General features: G+C 37.9%; 1 protein-coding gene across 1 annotated transcript in view; it reads right to left on the bottom strand.

The window, feature by feature from the left end:
* Positions 1-20,204, bottom strand: part of LOC126272182 (uncharacterized) — a 1,390,907-nt gene that overhangs the window by 225,826 nt on the left and 1,144,877 nt on the right. The window contains 2 exon segments of the mRNA XM_049974835.1: positions 13,337-13,471; positions 16,099-16,175. Of these exon segments, the coding sequence (XP_049830792.1) occupies positions 13,337-13,471; positions 16,099-16,175 (212 nt within the window).

The following is a 20,204-nucleotide window of genomic DNA, read 5'->3' on the forward strand; positions in this document are numbered from 1 at the left end:
CCTCAAGAATGTGACCACTGAAGTATTGAGGAACAACAATGTGTGTTTGAAGTTCTCTCAGACTGTAGATATTGTAATAATAAATACCAAAGAAACTTCTTGTGACAGAAAGAAATGGACGTCCCTGAAAATAGCAATCATGGAATCGGACAGATAAATTTAGGCACAAAGTAACTGTGAAAAACTTTGGGCAACAGAAGAAATATTTCAACTGAGAAACAAAAGGAAGGAAATACAAAAATGTCAGAAAAAGATATGAACACAGCAATATAAGACACTTGGCAATGAAATCAGCAGGAAGAGAAGAGAAGCTAAAGTAAAAAGACTGCACAAAAATGGGAGAAATCAAAAAGAAATGGTCATCAAGAGGACAGATTTAGCATACAGTAAAATCTTCTTTTCTGTATGCTAAATCTGTCCTCTTGATGACCATTCCTTTTTGATTTCCCACATTTTTTGAGTCAATTTGCTTTGACTTCTTTCCCCTCCTGTTTCTTTCATTTCTAAGTATCTTATATTGCTGTGTTACTATCTTTTTCTGACATTTTTGTATTTCCTTTGTTTTTTTTTCTCAGTTGAAGTATTACTTCTGTTGCCCAAAGTTTTTCACAGTCACTTTGTGCCCAAATTTGCCTGTCCAGTTCCATGATTGCTATTTTCAGGGATGTCCATTCCTTTCTGTTGCAAATGGTTTCTTTGGTATTTATTATGTGAAATTAAAAGCGGAGGTGTTAACATTAAGAGTCCAAAGGAATTTCACGGCTAAATACAAAAGACAGTGCATATGTAGAAAGAGCACATTGATAGATCCTTTGCAGACCTGTAAAACAAGGCAGCAGGGATAAATAACATCAGTTTGGATTTTCTAAAAATCCTCTACTTTCAACAATGGTGTACCACAGTTTTCTGTCTTTTCATAATTTCATGAATTATACACAGAACAGTGGGAGCTGTCAATTGAAACATGGCTCAACTTCTTTTTAGAATATTGCTGTTTTATTGCATTCTATTTTTCTTTGGTCAATAATTGCTGCCTTAAATGGTGGTATATGGATTGTCAGATAGGTTTGCATGCTTCATATTATCACGTAATTATCAAACATGTTTCATGTGTTGTTGCTGTCATTTGTGTCATCAGTTAGACAGTGTTTTACTTGACCATAATAATAATTTGGAGTTAATTCATCTTAGTGGGGTGTCACTAATGAAGAAATTTAATATATTATTGAGAACTCTTATACCAAATCATAAGCAAATTATTAGACTCAGATGCTGATTTTCTGTCAGAGACAACTGAGAATGAAGATAGCTAGACTGAGGAGGATTTTCCATTGTTAGGCCTTTCTTCATCACAAATCTCGCCCCCAAAACACTGCTTATGCTGTTAAAAAGAATGATTTAACGTTCATTTGGACACACATGCATGCACTGCGATGACTACAGCCGTTATGAAACACATGAAATGTATTTGTAATTGAGAATAGGGCCAATCATCAGAGTCTGAGAGAATGATGACAATGAAAATAGTCTGGGCCTGGTCTTTCAGCTGGCAGCAGAGATGGCATGACCTACTGGACCTTCAAAGCCTCCATCTCCAAGCCAGCTGGTGGTGTTCCAGTGAGAGACTCACACCGTCCTGATCCGCTACTGCCCCTAGTGTGCCCTACACCATCCTACTTCAACTGTGGAACAGAGAGACAGTGGGACTATCTCCCTTGCCTACCACTGTGGAGCTCATGGAATTTGAACCAGTGCACTCTTTCCCTGGCTTGCCAGTGGCACAGTCCTCACCCCTACCTGACCACCCCAGGCTCTGCAGTCTTCCACCAGTCTGGCAGAACAAGATGTGTTGGTATGCTTGGATGGTTGATTTGTTGCTGGGGAATCTTGCACCCTCGCCAGTCCTGCAACAGAGGTCATGGCTCAAACTGGACCATTTTTGGCCCTATGTCGCCTCTTCAGAGGGTAGAGATTTAGTGTCCCTGCTGGTAGAAATAGAGATTGATGCAGGGAAGCTGCATGGTTCAAGTGGCAGATTAGAACAGAATTTTGTCATGGATGGTATGTGTGAACAATGGCTTGGGCATAGCCACGGATACAGGTATTTACCTGCCACCAGCAACAGGCCTGATCCACCAGTCCAGATGCTGAGACTATGGAGTCTTGGAGAGGAAGAAAATAGTTCTTGTAACTTACATATGAACTAAAGATGTAGCACTACATTATATACTACAGACTACATTCAAAAGGCCAGGTATATAAAATCTTATCCCAAAAAGTTTCTCGAAGTAATTCATAAATCTGAATGGGTGGCATTAAAAAGAAGAACATATAACAGAACATAAAATGAAACTAAAGAAAATATTGGCTATATTAGTTAAATTTTGTTGATCAATTGATGTAGACTGCTGTATTTATTGTTGATACAGACACTACTTGAATGCCAGTCAGGATGAGAATAGCACCAGTTGACCACCTAAAGTTTCTCTTGGAAAATATTCCCTTTTGTGTCTATGAAACGCTAGTGCTGCTCAGGCAGAATGTTTTCATTAACAAAATGAGACAAATTCTCCTCTCTCTCTACTGCAACCAACACTTTAGTTCCTGTTGACAATACCGTAAGCTTGCAAGCAGGCATGTTTTTTGATAGCAGACTAAGTGTATATCTTAAATGTTTATCAGACGTACTACAATAGTGGATGTGCATAATTATGAAATAACACTAAAATGAAGTTTTATGTTTATATAAGGAAGCAAAGGGAGTGTATATGCCAGCAGCATATTCTGTACTGATAATTCAGATGTTAACACAAATTATAAGAATCAAAAGGTTTTAGGGAAATACAGAAGGCAACAAAGAGAATAATTTGATGCTTCTTTTAATTTTTTTATAGTCTATGCCATCATGTTTCACATTGTGCAGTATAAGGGATAAGTACTGATTCTTTTCATTTGTGATTCAAAATGAAATTTCTTCTTTCTAAAAATTTGAGACTTAATTTTTCTGTATTGTGTAATTGGCTATCTCCTCCTTTCATGCAGTGTGATCAAAACTTAGCAAAGTAATGGAATTGCAAAGTAACTAAGCTTATTGCAGTGTTAGAGAGCTGGAAATGTGAAATGGTGTATCTTCATATTACAAGATAAGAGCTCTTGCAAGTAAACCACCTGTAATGTTGGATGCACTCTTGTCAACTGAGATAACAACAGAAGCATTAGTCGTAGCTAATTCCTGGAGAGCAACTACAGGACTAAAACTGTGTCGCAGAAGAACAATCCATACTACTACAAAGTCACTTCCATTTTTAATGGAAGAAAGTTGATCATGAAATGTTAAAACAAGATTCTATGAAAAAAGATTTTAAAACTTGTGTTTATCATGTGATGACAGAAATAATACATTTGTTGCCTTTTGGAACCAAGGGTTCCTTCATCTGGCAAAGGTGAAGGAACAACCAGAGAGATTGTAACATTCAGCAGTTCCACAGGAAAATCATTCATACACCTTAGTCAAGGGAAACACATCAAAACAGAACAACAAATCAAATAACAATGAAATGGTAGCAGAAGATGAGATGAAAGCAGGAAAGGCATTTCTTTTTATGCAAATGGTAGAGGTGAGATTTTATAACCCAGAGGTAAGAAACATCTTACAAATTTAAGGCAAGGCAAAAATCGGCAGCAACAGAGAATGAAAAATGTACAAGCACATAAACAACAATAAGTAGTTAAACAACATTCAACAGAAGGGGAGAAAAAGAAAAGCCTCAAAACATGAATGAAAAATGGAAAGGGAAGATAATTAAAACATAGAAATGGTGGGAGAAATAGGATGGCAGGTAAAGAAGAGGAGAGGATGTATAAAATGAGGTAGATGTGACACAATTGGTTGGGGCATAAGCTCAGGTCAAGTAGTTGCTTGGAACGAAACACTGTTGTAGACGAAGTTCCATCTGTAAACTTCTGAAGCAGTCCTGGGTCAACACCAGTTACCACTTGAAAGTTTGGAGATTCTTATCTTTATGTACAAGCTGCTTTTATAGTATTTTTCATTGCTATTTCCTTCTAGATCCAACCCTTAACTTAATCAACCAAGGAAAATTCAGCATGGGGTAGCAACAATATGAAAAGGACAGATGCTATTCACTACACAGAAGATGCATTTGCTTGTAAACAGACACACTGCAAAAGACTACTAGATATTATAAGCTTTCAGATTAAGTCCTTCATCAGTCATAGACAAAACAAACACACACACACACACACACACACACACACACACACACACACACACACACACACACACACACTAAGCCAGCCATTGTTGTCATCATGTGCGAAGACCCAACTGTGTCTGAGATGAGCAAGCATCTTTGCTGGGGTGAGAAGTGGGGCTGCAGAAGAGATGTGGGGTGAAAGGCTGGGAGGGATAGTAAGGTAGGGGGTAGGGATGGGGAAAGATGCTAATGCTGCATATGGGAGAGTGCAGGAATGTTGCAGGGACAGCATAGTGTGGGTTGATAGGTGAAGTGTTGGATGGCTGTGTGGGGCAGAGCAACCTGGAAGGGGGGGGGGGGGGAGGGGGTATGATGAGTGGAGGGGGAGAGATGATAGGAGAGAAGTAGAGATAGATAAATGGCTATGTAGGTGCACACGCAGAAAAGAAGGTATGTGTAGGACTGGAATGAGAGCAGGGAAGATGCTAGGCAGGTGAAGGAAAGGACTAGTGAAGTTTACAATGCAGGGAGATTTTCCATGTGCACAGTTAATGTTGGTGGAAGAAATCCAATTGGTAGAGATTATGAAGCAAAGTCAAGTACATAATGTTGTGCTACGTGCCCAGCAACTGGTTAGTCCAGATGTCTCTTGGCCATAGTTTAGCAGCGGATGGACAGCTTGTTAGTGTGAGACCTTAACTTTTCTCGGTGAATTGAATGTTCAAATAACTTACTGGTTAGCTGCCGAGTGACGTTGACCACCACCGATATTTCAACAGGTGCACACCCTGCCATTCTCAAGGCACAAATGCAAGGAGGCAGAAATGTGCAAGGGAATTTAATACCTTGGTTCACAAAGGAGAAATAAGGAAGATACCACACACAGAACAAGTGTCAACACAAACAAAGATAACCAACATCAGAAATATCAATAGTGACTATTAATCAACAGGTGAGGTAGCACTAATTCTGTCCACCTGTTCTTTGATGAGAGACAGAGCCGGATTCCAAGCAGCATTTAAACAAAATCCACCATCTCTGTTTATAAGGTTGCTTGATAGTTTGATTTCAACAGTTTCCTTAATAACACTATCCCATCAGCTGGACGTGCAAGCCAGAATCTCCATGTTGTTGTATTCCATAGGATAACCAGTGTCAAGGCAATGTTCTGCAATAGTGGATTTGCTCGGCTGTTGTAAGCATGTGTGACGCTTATGTTCAATACTCAATACACCGGTCTTCCACAGTCCTGATTGTCTGACCAATATACGACATGTGACAACTGCAAGGAATACAGCAGACACCAGCCTTATGCAAACCAAGATCATCTTTTACGGATGCCAACAGGGCCTTAATCTTAGAAGGTGGTCAAAAAACACATTTCAAATCATATTTCCACATAATATGGACAATCCTGTTGGAAATGCTTCCTGTGTAAGGCAAAAAGGCCGTAGACTTAGGTGCCACTTCGTTGCTATTGTCACTCACCAATTGCACAGAAGGCTGATAGCATAACGCACATTTGATCTGCTTCTCACTATAACCATTCTAATGAAAGGTGACTTCAAGATGTGATAGCTCAGCTGCCCAACTTTCAAGGCCTGAGATAACGGGGGCCCTGTGAACCAAGATACGAATTACTCCTTCACACTGAGCTGGATGGTGACAACTATCAGCTCACCGATACAAGTCAGTGTGAGTAGGCTTTCTATAAACAGAATGTCCCAACATACCATCAAGTCTTCCTTCTGACCATCACCTCATGGAAGGGAAGGCATCCATTCTTTTCCACCTTCATAGTGAACTGAATATTCGGGTGGATTGAATTCAGGTGTTCCAAAAACTGGTTTCATATCTCACTACCATGAGACCAAACAACAAAAGTGTTGTCTACATTTCTGAAAAAAAGATGCATGTTTCAAGGTCGCTGACTCCAATGCACATCCCTTAAAGTCCTTTGTAAACCAACTGGCCACAATAGGTGACAACAGGCTTCCCATTGCCACTCCATCAGTCTGTTCTGTTTGAACAAAAAGTAAGTGCTGCTAAGTTTATCCAATATCCGCAAGCAACTTTACACTTCCTCCCCGTAGAGGTAAACAATGTGAGACCTTAACTTTTCTTGGCAAATTGAATGTTCAAATAACTTACGGGTGTAACATTACAGCAGCTGAGGTGATTGCTTTATGTTCACTCAGGATAGATCCTGATATTGTTATTTTAACTGTGGTTAAGGGAAATGCCACAGTTTTATTTTGAACAAGCATGATTACATTCAAAAGATGCAGTCTCTACTTTCTGATCCGGTGTATTGCAGAATCGGTGCTGCCCTACTAAGAGTGTTGAGAGAAAGAAGAAAAGTTCTTTATCACAGGAGACTATCAATAGTCTTCATTCTTACTGTGCTGTACTACCTAGATTATATGGCCTTCCTAAGGTCCATAAAGAGGCTGTCACATTGAAACTTATTGTTTCTAATATTGGTGCTCTGACATATCGTGTAGCTAAATATCTTGCTAGTTTGTTGAGCCCACTAGTAGGTAGATGTGAACACCACATAAAAACTCTGCAGATTTCTTACATCGGTTGCAGAGACTGCATTTGAATGACTCTGATATATTAGTCAGTTTTGAGGTGGTTTCTCTTTTCACTCGCATTCCTCTCTCTGATTCATTGCAGCTAATTGAGGTTAAGTTTGGTGTCGAGTTAACAAATTTGTTTCGACATGTGCTGACTTCCACTTACTTTTTGTTCAATGATCGGTACTATGAACAGACTGATGGAGTGGCAATGGGAAGCCGTTGTGGCCAATTGGTTTATGGAGGGCCTTGAGGAATGGGATCTTTCCCATAGCTTTCAAATGGTTAGAAAATGTTTGTTGTACAACTCTTAGCATTGCTGCCATTTGCTTCTGACTCAAAGTATCATCTTCATCTAATATTGCTTGCAATTTGGCATCTTCAAACTTTTTTGGTGGTCTTCCACATTCTTCATTTCTTACATCAAAATCATTATTTCTGAACCATTGAAACCATCTTTTGCATGTTGCTTCTGATAGAGCATGATCACCATATGCCTCGACAAGCATTCGATGCAACTCTGCAGCACTTTTTTTCAAATGAAAACAAAAAAATTAATGCTTTCGGCAAATCATCACTTTGTGGTACAAAATTTGACATTACTAACACAATGGAAACACATGATGATGTTTGTTCCATGAATTGATGTATACTAAATATCTTTGACAGATGTTATACCAACAAAACAAACAAAAAAATTAAGGCTTGTTCACAACAAATGTTCCCTATCGACACAGTTGTATCTTAATGCTCATTTCATACTGGTACACCTGGTATATCTTTGTCACATCATGTTCTATGGTCTTAGCATTATTTACATCATATTAATGCTGTCTCTGGAATAATTAGATGTCTCAAGATTGTCATTTTGGTTTCACTGCCCAGTTTCAGTAATCAGAGTGGAGCTGTGATTGCGTAAACAGTTTGTTCAATATAGTGTACAACTTCTGACATCACTTTTGTCACATTAAGTCTCTGCTCCTTTACAGCAACCTTCTCCAGTACTTTGTAAGTCCAGTTACTGAGGATTACAATTTTTCCATTTTACGTATTATTGATGACCAGCTTAGTGCCTACTGCTTCGCTCACACAGACTGTATGGTCCACACATATTTTGTTTTTCTTTAACCGAATTTTTAAATTGTTCATAAATTGCAACAGCTTTTAAACTTTTTACATTAATTAAGGCCATAGAGGTATGGTCTTTTCTGCATGTATTTATGACAAGAGAGCAATCCTGGAGGCTGGAGTCCCAGGCTTCTGTTAATCATGATTTTTTTTTTTGCTTTCTTGTAATGATACTTCCACAGAAACTTTCATCTCCTAACTCATATTCTCTCTCTCTCTCTCTCTCTCTCTCTCTCTCTCTCTCTTTCTTTCTTTCTTTCTCTCCCCCCCCCCCCCCCCCCCCCCCCCCTCATTCACAACAAATTTTTCCTAGCAACACTGACACATATTTTCATAAAACATTTCATCCCCTATTTTACTCCCTTAGTGGCTCAATTTCCAGAAACACTAAAATTCATATTTTTTTTAGTCGGAACTGAGAAGTCGAATACCAATTTTCATACATGTGGCTTTAAAAAACCTTTACAATTTCTTTAATAATGATTTATTTTCAAAAACAACTTTCACCAACTATTTCAGCCCATTTGTGATTAAATTTATGAAAACGCTGTAACATGTATTTGTTTATTTTTCACCAAGAAACCAAATTCCAATTTTTGTAGTACCTGCCTCAAAATTACCTTAATAAGGATATATTTTCAAAAACCTTTCATCCCCTAATTCACGCCCTTAGGGATGAAAACTGAAAAAATCCCTTTTTAAATTTCATCTAACAATATAAGATCATCCCTCTCTGTAAATTTCAAGTTTCTGTCCTTAGTGATTTTGGATGGGCAATGATGAGACAGCCGGCAGGTGTGGCCGAGCAGTTCTAGGCGCTTCAGTCTGGAACCGCTATGGTCGCAGGTTTGAACCCTGCCTTGGGCATCGATGTGTGTGATGTCCTTAGGTTAGTTAGGTTTAAGTAGTTCTAAGTTCTAGGGGACTGATGACCTCAGCTGTTAAGTCCCATAGTGCTCAGAGCCATTTGAACCAATGATGAGACAGTGTGTGAAACAGTCAGTTGCCTTTTATATACAGATCACAACTCCTCAAGATATCACCTAAAGTACTACATGCCTCAATACATCAATTGCATTGGAAATCTTATTCACTTCCTGCAACAAACTGGTTTCTGATATTTTTTCTTTGTTGAAGGTCAAATAATTATTACATTCTGCAGCACCCATGTCTGACAATGGCATTCATAAAAATTCAGTGATTCATATCACACAAATTCCTTCACTGTGCTACTAATTGAAAATTACTTGATGCAGTGATCAGCAAGTTATGGGTGCTCTGTTCTGGAAAGTTTATTGTTTTATCTTGATCACTGTTGGTATTTATCTGAATTATTGATAAAATAATTAATGGCAGAAGAGGCACTAGATGAAAATTAAGGGACTCTAAAAACAGTTACATAAACTGTGACTTCAGCTGAAACAGACATATAAAGATCGTTATGTTCAAAATAAAAAAAAGGTATAGGGTGATTATGGCACATATGTTCTGACAGAATGTAAATATTTTAGGAGTAAAGGATACCACTCACCAGAAAGTAGAAGCATTGAGTCATTGACACGCAGACAAAAAAAAAGAAAGAAAATACACATTTCTAATCTAATATGAAAAAGGATTCATATTGAAACTAGAATGTTTTCTTTCTTTTTTGTGTTCATGTTGATGTCTTGAAGCTTTCGATAACATGAGTGGAATATCTATAAAGTGTGGAGGTTGTTGTACCTATGTGAAACAAAATTGTCCACATAATATTAGAAGTAATCTATGTGCAATCAGTGAAGAGAAACATTTTGAGTTAACTGCAAGAGAATTAAGGGACCAAGACAAAGGTAAAAAATTAACTATTTTATGTTTATACAGATCTCTACTGGAGATATGAATATCTTAAAAACAAAGATTCCAAGACTTACCAAGCGGGAAAGTGCCGGTACACAGGCACAATAAAATAACACACAAACACACACACACAAAATTTCGAGCTTTCGCAGCCTGCGGCTGCTTCGTCAGGAAAGAGGGAAGGAAAAGGAAAGATGAAAGGATGTGGGTTTTAAGGGAGAGGGTAAGGAGTCATTCCAATCCTGGGAGCAGAAAGACAGACAAGGGAAATGCCACTATTGTTTTAAACAAACAGGATTATGTACAAAAGATGCAACATTTATTGTCTGACTCAGCGTATTGCAGAATTGATGCTGACCCCACAAAAACTGTTGAGAGAAAGACCAACAGCAAATTTGTGTATGGAAGTCTTTGAGGAATGTGGATTGGAATCACAAACTTTGAAACCTACCTGTTTCTTCAGAATGTGGATGATACCTTTGTTGTTTGGCCTCATGGTAGGGAGAATTTGAATGCCTTTCTAGAACATCTGACCTCGATCCACCCGAACATTTGTTTTACGATGGAGATGGAAGAGAATGGTTGCCTTCCCTTTCTTGACATTTTGGTTAGGAGGAAGGATGATGGATCATTGGGACACACAGTTTACAGGAAATGAACTCACACCGACTTGTTTTTACAGGCTAATAGTTGTCACCATCCGGCTCAGCGTGAAGGGGTACATCGTACCTTGGTACAAAGGGCACATGTCATTTCCAACACTGAGACTTTGCCAGCTGAGCTGTCCCATCTTGTAACTACATTTCCTCAAAATGGTTATAGTGAAAGAAAGACTGAACGTGCGTTGCACTATCGACCAACTGTGCATTTGGTGATTGATGATGATACTGATTCTGACACATTCTTGCCTTACGAAGGAAGCACTTTTGAGATTGGTCTTATTTTAATGAAATATGATGTGAAATGCATTTTACAACCTCCATCTAAGATTAGAGTGCTTTTGGGTTCCATTAACGATGATCTTCATTTGTGTAAGGCAGGTGTATATTGCATTCCTTGAAGCTTTGGCATGGCATATATTGGTCAAACTACCAGGACTGTGGAGGACCGACGTACTGAGCATAAACAGCACACACAGTTACAGCACCCAAGTAGATCTGCTTTTGCCAAACATAGGCTGGATACTGGTCACCCTATGTTATACAACAGCACTGAGATATTGGCATGCATGTCCAGCTATTGGGACAGTGTTATTAAGGAGGCAGCTGAGATTAAATTAGAGAGCAACCTTGTAACTAGGGATGGAGGTTTTTGTTTAAACTCTGTTTGGAATCTTGCTCTTTCCTTAGTCAAAAAACAGAGGGACAGAGTCTCACCTGCTAGTTCATAGTCTCATTATTGATATCTCCAACTTTGGTGATCTTTGGTGACACTAGTATTCAGTATGTGTGTGTGTGTGTGTGTGTGTGTGTGTGTGTGTGTGTGTGTGTGTGTGTGTGTGTGTGTGTGTGTGTATATCTTTTTCTAAATTAGTCCGAGAACCGAGGTTTTAAATTTGCTTGTATATCATCTGTCCTTTGCAGTTTGCCTTAAAAATGGCAAGGTGTGCTCTCGCTGAAATATTGGCGGTTGCCGTTAATACTACCTGGCTGAATTCCCATAAGTTGTCTGAAAATTGTGTATGCCAGGAGAAACTCGGGTCTCTCATTATAAATAAATCCTTCTTCCTTTACTACTTAAAATATGCTAAATTACTGCCTCCCTTCAAAAAATATGACACTGAAAATATAGAAAATTATAGGCCTCTCTCACCAATCTCTTGCTTTGAAAAAATAATAGAAAGCATAGTAAAAGATAGACTTATGATATAAATACAACTTCCTTTCCACTGACCAGTTAAGTTTCCAATCGGGGGAAGTTACTGAATCGACAACAGCATTTCTAACAAAATGTGTCTTAGATGCAGTGGATAAGGGGACTATTCCTTGATCTAAATAAAGTTTTCAGCACAGTTGATCACAAAATACTATTAAATATGCTAGATGAACTGGGAATAAAGGAGGGGGGAGGGGTGGGGGTGGGGGGTGGGATGGTTGACAAGTGATTTCAGTCATTTCTATGTAATAGGGTGTAGATCACTGAGATTACACATACATCAAGTAGCTCCAAATATACTGAAAAACATTCTTCTGACCCCAAATATATAAATACAGGGATACCACAAGGTAGTGTGCTGGGTCGAGTACTGTTCCTAATTTGCATAGATGATTTCCCACAAAGTGTGGAGCATGGACAAATAATATTGTTCACAGATGACTCAAATGTTCAGATTACTGCCAAATCACTAGAAGCACTAAGAGAGAAAGTTTAAGAACACTTAGCAGCATATACATATGGGCAATAAATGATAAAGTCAATCTTAATCAAAGAAAGTAAGCACTATAAATGTTTATAGAAACAAAAGCCAGAATACAACAACCTGAAAATAAATAATAAAGTTATACAATGTGTGGAAAACATAAAATTTGTGGGAATGCATTTGACTGTGGGAAGAACATGTAAAAATACTTAGTAATAGAATCCCTCCAGCACGCTATGCCCTTCGAATTCTTACATCAATATACGATATTTCATGTATCAAGTCAGTGTATTTAGCTTATATTCATTCGGTTATTAGCTGTGGCATAATTTTTTGGGGAGTGACTACAATAAATATTCAGGCTGTACAGACTGCAAAAAAGAGCAATAGATATAATGACCAAAACTGGAAAAACAGATCACTGCCTCAAACATTTTAAAATGCTGGAAATATTAACCGTGCCTTGCGAATATAATTTTCAGAGTGTTATGTATTCTAAAAAAATATTGACCACTGTGTTAAAAATGGCTTAGTACATGATTATGAAACCATAAACTGAACAATTTTCATCTGAACAGAAAAAAACAAAGTTAAAGCTCAGCAGAGTTTATTATACAATGCTATAATAAAGGACATAGATACTATCTACTCTTTTGAAACAAAACTGAAAGATCATTTACAAAATAAAAGTCTTTACATGTCAATGGAGTACTAAAATTAAGAACAGGTTAGCTATTAGAAGAAGTACTGTTTATAATGTGTACATAGAAATACTAATTAACTAAGACTGTAAAAAAACAAATGTAATTAGATTAAAAAATCATTGCCAATTCCTGTATGAGCAATTAATCTTAAGCCATAAAAATTCCAATGTTTTACATAATGAAATCCATATGACATGGTCTGTTTCATAGATTAATAAAGCAATCAATCAATTAAATGACAAAAGTCACAGCTACGAAAAAAACATTCACAAAAATCTATAAAATGATATGTGCATATCATTTCTAGTTCAGAACACAGACAAAAAAGTAAATAACCACATGAAGAGAATGATATTTTCTCAAATCACTGAAAAAAAACTGTGCATTTAAGGCCCCAATAACTTTTCAGTGAAGTTGCCACTGTCACAAAACACTCACGTCTTAGGCCTAATGTCCTGACATCTCCCTTACTTTACAGCACAAGGAGCTGCTTAAGGCTACTCTCTCACTTACTCGAATGAAGTCAAATGTTTTTGTGAGCATAACTATGCAGCAGGCATTTTCCTGCCACACCATCCGCCAGAAGTCAGTCACTGTCACCTCTGTTGGACCTTGACACACTATGTATGCATTTGGTTTGAGCAAGCTCTGCAACAAAAGAATAAAATCAAGAAATAAGTAAGAGATATCATCAACATCACTTCATAGTAGAAAATTTACATGTAACACAGAACTTTGTGACCTATGTAGCAACAATATGTCATCTGTGTAACAACTTCTTAATTGTCTAAGCTGATATTGAATTGTATGAAAATTTTTAAACAACAACTTTTTATTGGAGGCAGGCAGCAGATTTAACACATAGGAGATCATCGGTATGTTACACTCATTGGATAAACAGATTTATGGATATAATACGATAGGAGAAATGAAACCAGCAACAATAAGTAATGAAACTGGAACAGAAATAGAAGGATCGAGGACTAGAAGCAGAGGTAGGATAACAAGGACAAAAGGAGAGATTGAGGAATGAGACAGTAGAACTGCTGTATGTACTGATCATGCTGAATGAGCCATTGTCATATGAGTGGTTCCAAGACATCATTAACTTCAAAACAAGAATTAAGGTTTAGCATTTCATCAAAAATGTGATCCTTAGACACAAAGAGGAGGAGGAGCTGTGGGCATAGGTGACGCAAGTTATAAAGCAGCTTTGGTACCAAATTGTAATGAGCAGGGTTTGTTGCAACCAAGTTGTTTATTTCTACGATCAGTGGACACTAGTTGGTTTTCATGTTCACACAGATTTCAGCACAATAAATACAGTAGACCTGGTGGACGACATGACTGTTCCCTTAAGTTTCCCTGTTTTTGATGGTGTAAGAGATAGTGGTGAAAATCTAATCGAAAGTAGTTTGCAGTGTTATGACCTATGGGGAGCAGTGTTACAAGCTGGGACAGTAAACAGATTAACCGCAAGATTACAAAGGATAGATAAGTAGGATAATACCAATGAATGGAGATGCAATGTTGGGAGCAACGAAAGAGAAGGATATTTTCATTAAAGGGCACAATAACAAATGATCATAATTTTGGAGGGGGATGTGGTAGAAATTTTATGTTTGGAGTGGAAGTGCATCATCAAGGGCAAGTTTCTTTTGTAGTTTGTGAAATATGGCACAGGAACAGGAAGGAAGGATGCTTATGTTTTAACATCCTGTCAATGAAGAGATCAGAAGAGGTGGAGCACAAATTCAGATAGGACAATGGGTGGGAAGGGAATCTATTACATCCTTTTCAAAAGGAACCATCCCAGAATTTACATTATTCAATCTTCAAAAAAGAAAAACAACGAAAGAAAAAAGAAAAATATGGCCAGTCAGGGATTTGAACCACACTTCTCCAAAAGTTGAGCTTGGTATGTCAACTACTGCTCCACTATGCTTGGTATCCAAGAACTGTCAAGACAGTTTAAGGACATGGCATGGATGCTGAATTTCAGGATAAGATATAAAGAACACTTCTTTTTAGCGTGGAATATATTTTTAGTGTCCAAAGTCAGTGAAAATATAGAATAGACAGTTTTAAATAATAATTAATATCAACAGATCTGCTTTATATGGAGCTTTACTTTAAATCATAGGCAATATAATTAGAATAAGGAAGTGCACACCAAATTATAAGGGAAGTACCCTAAGAAAAACTTACAAAAATACTACAAGTGTTGGGCATCATTACTGAAATTTAAATAAGGAATCTAGAAATACACTATAGCCCCCAAAATATCACTCCAAAAGACAGCATATAGACTTGCCTAACTGCTGTGTGGGCAGAGGCATTCAAGCTTTCCATCCTTGTCAGATGAACTGACTAAGAAGAAAACCTAATATGTGATACAATGAGAAAGTACCCTTTGCCACATATTATAGGCAAATGCCAGGATGGTTTCTTTGACAGGGCATGGCTGACTTCCTTCCCCACCCTTCCCTAATCCAATGAGACTGATGACCTCACTGTTTGGTCTCTTCACCCAACTCAGTTCAATCCAGTCCCTCTGCCACACACTTCAAAATTGATTGCAGGATATGGGTGTAGAAGAAGATCAATTAAAAATGACATTGAAGACATTTGACAAATGTTATTTTGGGTTTTCACAATAAATACCGTGTCTCCTCTTGAATGAAAAATATTCTCCCTCTGTACCAATTTCATTTCTTAATCCTAGACATTACATTGGCACAATTTTGAGACAACAGATGATAAGTGTCTAGGTGCCAGTGAGTGAATAGCACTAGAAGTATCCCATACTGTGGAAATCAACATGCAATCTCGATACTCCACAAAGATTTTTAAAAAAGCTAGAATATATGAATGAAAATAAGCATATTTTATTTCCTTTGTGAAACTAGTCAGTCTTCACCCTCTACCAATAAATTAAAAAAAATGTGCAGAAGACTTTGTCCAGTGTCAATAATTGCCAAAAAAATATATGATGCCGCCACTAAAATCAGGGAAAAGGGGAGGACAATGTACCAGAGGTAGTTTTGGCTTGGGGATGATGTAATGAGGATGGAGGTGGGATCTTCGCCAAAAAAATATCACCTGCAGCAGAATGATCAGGCACAACCACCAGGTTTTTTTTTTTTTTTTTTTTTTTTTTGACAACAGCCATTATTTCCCTGTGCATTGAAACTGATACGTACAACAAATTATGCTTATAACACAATAATTAGACAAAATATGTTTGTTCTTTCATACTAAGTACCTGTACTCACATCTATGTATGAGGCATTTATGTAATCCGAATCTGGAACATCATCCAGTTGATCTAGGACCACTCGGTTGTAGTCATCTGAAAGAGTGATTATGTTTGGTATCAAATACAGCTCAGTTCCTTCAAGACTTTACTAAACTAAGAGTGTATTAACTAAATCTAGTTCACGTGTCTCACAATAAAGCAAAATTAAAGAGAAAATGAAATATCAGCCCTAAAACAGTAAACCAGTTTTTGTCCTCCCCTCTCCATTTGCTGCATAAACTTATTTCTAATAGGTAAATATTACTTGCCACAACATAAATTTGAGACATGTATATTGGAAGACAAAATTCATTAGTCAAATCTTCATCCTTTATATGAAGAGTCTTCATGTAATCCACATTTTGAATGTAGTATAACACTGATGTAGTCTTCGATCCAAAAACTGGTTTGATGCAACTCTCCACAACAGTCTATTCTTTGTAGATCTCTTTAGCTTTGCATAATCACTCACTCACTCATTCATTCATTCATTCTTTTTTTTTCCATAAATCTCATCAATGAGAACAACATACATGGATATGGAATGAGTCAAGGTACCAATTTAAAAAGTCCATTTACATGAATGTATTGTCGCTTGCCAATTCATGTATTGGTTCACTAGAAAATTACAGGCACCAGGGGGTGGTTTTCTGTAAGAAAAAGGATGGCATCTCAACTTCAGGCCAGTGATTTTTTATGGTACAGTCAAGGCAAGAAAAATATTGGAAGTTAAATATTAGTAGCAAGAAATGTGAACATGATGACCAAATAGGAACTGAGAACTTATCAATAAGGAGAAAGAAATAAAGCTCAGAATTTTGCATGGAAATGCACAATATGGGAACAATAAAGAATTTGAATAAGAAGTACTTACTAATGAAACATGACCAGACATAATGGTATAAGTGAACATGGATTAAAAGAGATTGAAATATGTAGTGTTACTATGAAAGATTACGCTCTTGCAAATAATTTCCACTGATCAGAATATGAGGGTGGAGGAGTAGCAATATTTGCCAAGAGTTATGATTGCAGTATAATTGATACACACAAAAATTTACTCAAAGTAAAGAGAAAGATTTTGAAATTACAGGTATTGTGCACGAAGAGCTGAGTATCCTGTGTGTACCAATTACAAAGTGGCAAAATAAATACTTATGTCAAAAAAGAAAAAAAAAGTACAACCTACTAGAAAAAACAAAATGAAAGGTCGTGTAATATGTGTTGATTTAAATATTGACTTGGGAAAAGATACAAAAAGAAAGAAAAAAAAATTGACGAGATGCTTGTGCTGACCATTGAGTGCCAGTAACTGCCACCTGTGAAGTGCAGAGTAAACGGTCTTTGTGACTGTTGTTCTTTGGATTGTTCTAGGAGAGTTGGGTTATGGTGTACGTGTTATGATTCTCTGTATTGTTTTCTTTGTGTTTTGTGTATTTATATGAACCTTAATAAAAGTGCCTGGTCTTAGGCAGCTGGAGTTTTCTGTGTGTGGTTAGTCGCTATAGCCAGAATACTCACATTGGTGACACCGAGTCGCAAAAATACCTTGCATTTGTTCGCTGTGTATCACTGGTTTTCCACCAATAGACAATGTCACAACTGTTAGTCCTCCTGGCAGTGCAGGACGCTGCAACTGCAGAATAGACCTTCAACTGTGAAATGCAATGCTTTACCCCGTGTGCTACTAATACACTGGGAGTGTTCGTGTCTCCAGTGCTTGCTTCGACCGGCCAGACTGCCCTAACCTCTGCCAGCACACCACATCGGATGATGTAAACATCAGTGCGGATGCTTCTACGGCATTCTACACTTGACAGAATGCTCCTCCAGTACAAAATTCCAGAAACCCATCGCCCGAGTTTCTACCGCACCCCAACATGGACCACGCGGCTGTCCAATTTTGGGGTCCACATGCATGACTGCCCCCTCCTCAGAGCAGTCTATCATTTAACATGTCCCCCTCTGTGCCGGTCAAAGGGAGACTTGCACCAACCATGCCGGGCCCACGCACGTTTCGGGTGATGCACTGGCTGTGGTCTCACCCTGTCACTAGGTGCTCAATAGCAATTTTGCACCTCTGCTTGAGATTTCACCTGCATCTGATTATTTTCAACAATATGTCAAGTATAAGGAAATCTAAACTCACTAAAGAAGGCAAATATGTAGAAAGATCTGTTAGGATTTTCAACCAACAAAACATCAACAAATGGTATGTTGAAAAAAGAACTTTGGACAGCCATTCTTGAAACTCAGGGAACAGATGAAAAAAACAATGCTTTTCAAGAAATCTTAACATGTTTCTTCAATACAGAATTTTCAAAAACCAAGAGGAAAAGGAAATAATAGCATGGAAGGCTACCTTAAGAGTGATGAAAAAGGGGTACGTACTGAAACCTACAAAAAGCACCAAAAGAAGTACAGACATTTGACAAGACAAGAAAAAACAAAATAAATTCGTGAGATTATTTTAAAATCAACAAATACAATGAAAACAGCCTGAGATAGGGGCAACAGAAACTATACACAGAAAACAAATGAAATAGAAAGGGCGAAAGTGAGTAACATAATCATTACAGACAAAACACAAATTTCCAACATCCTGAATAATAGTTACATAGTTACAGTAGGAAATCTAAAGCATGCATGCAATAAGCAAGGAAGATAAACCAAGCCACTGAATGTTCCTGAAACCGGTATCTCAAGAGGATGTGACAAAGGTTATACAAAAGTTTAAGAGGAAAAAGTCTGCTGGATATGACGAAGTGTCAAACTACCTAATCAAGCAGGTGGCAACAGAACTAATGACACCATTGTTGGATGTTGACAACTGCTTACACCAAGACGTAATATTTCCTTATCAACTTAAATTAATTAATATAGCACCTATATACAAAAAGGGGAGGATTACGATCCTAAGAAACATATGAAAATTGAAATAAGATACTGTATGCAGACGATATTACTGTGCTAGATCTTTCCAACAACTTTGCAGCACTCGAGAAAAACACTTTCATATCAGTCAATAGCACCTGGTTGATGGGCAATGAGTTAATCATTAATCAGGAAATGAACCTATGTTCATGGTTTTCAACACTACACAAAAGGAAGAACACACAGATATTTGTGTCAGCATGCAATTGGTTGAGTGACCTATCTTTGGACTGCATCTTTGAGATTTGCAACAGATAGCATGCAGACCTTCAGTCTGTTGCAAACATTTGAATTGGAGTGACTGTGTGTTTATGTATAATGATATCAAGCTGATCATTAAAGCGCTTATCTCTACACGTGGAATCTTAGCATATTCATTTAAGCTGTCGTACCTACATCCACAATGGTGACCCTGATGCCAAGTGCTCCAAACTGTTTTCATGGTCTTCATATCATCTTTTGTTGCTGCACCATGTGGTCTTTCAACAGCCAACAGCAGTTACGTTCAACTTTTGCGACTGAGACACATTACTTATCAGTGAACCAGATGCCATTGCAGCTTCCTGCGATGCATACCTCAACAATATTCTAATTTTTTCATCTTCAGCAGAACAACATGAAATTAATCTCAAGACAGTGTTTTGTATCCTATTCGATAACAGTGTGATAATCAACAAGGACAAATCACAACTCCAATGCACTTCAGTCACTTTTCTTGGCCACTAAGTGTTTGCTGCAGGTATCAGACCCACCTTGGACAGAGATGCGCTGGTTTGTCAGCTACCCCCATCTGAAACACACCATGATTTGTGTCATTTTTTGGGGATGATTAACTTCTTCCGTCACCACATCCCTAAGGCTGCGTCACTACAAACACCATTGACAGATGCCCCGTCAGGCCCACATACAACAGGTTCAAGCAAAGTGCCGTGGACCAAGGAAATGGAGTGTGCATTTGCGGATTTGAAACAGATCCTCACACAAGCTGTCACCTTAGCTCATCCAATTGCAGACACCAAAATCTACATCACCACAGACACCAGCTACTCTTCAATGGGGCCCGTTCTGCAACAGCACGTTGGAGACGAAGTTCAACCCTTACATTTCTTCTCAAAAAAGTTATCACCCTCCTGGGAGAATTGGTCGCTT

The sequence above is a fragment of the Schistocerca gregaria genome, chromosome 5, assembly GCF_023897955.1.
Source record: "Schistocerca gregaria isolate iqSchGreg1 chromosome 5, iqSchGreg1.2, whole genome shotgun sequence".
NCBI classification, from domain to species: Eukaryota; Metazoa; Arthropoda; class Insecta; order Orthoptera; family Acrididae; genus Schistocerca; species Schistocerca gregaria.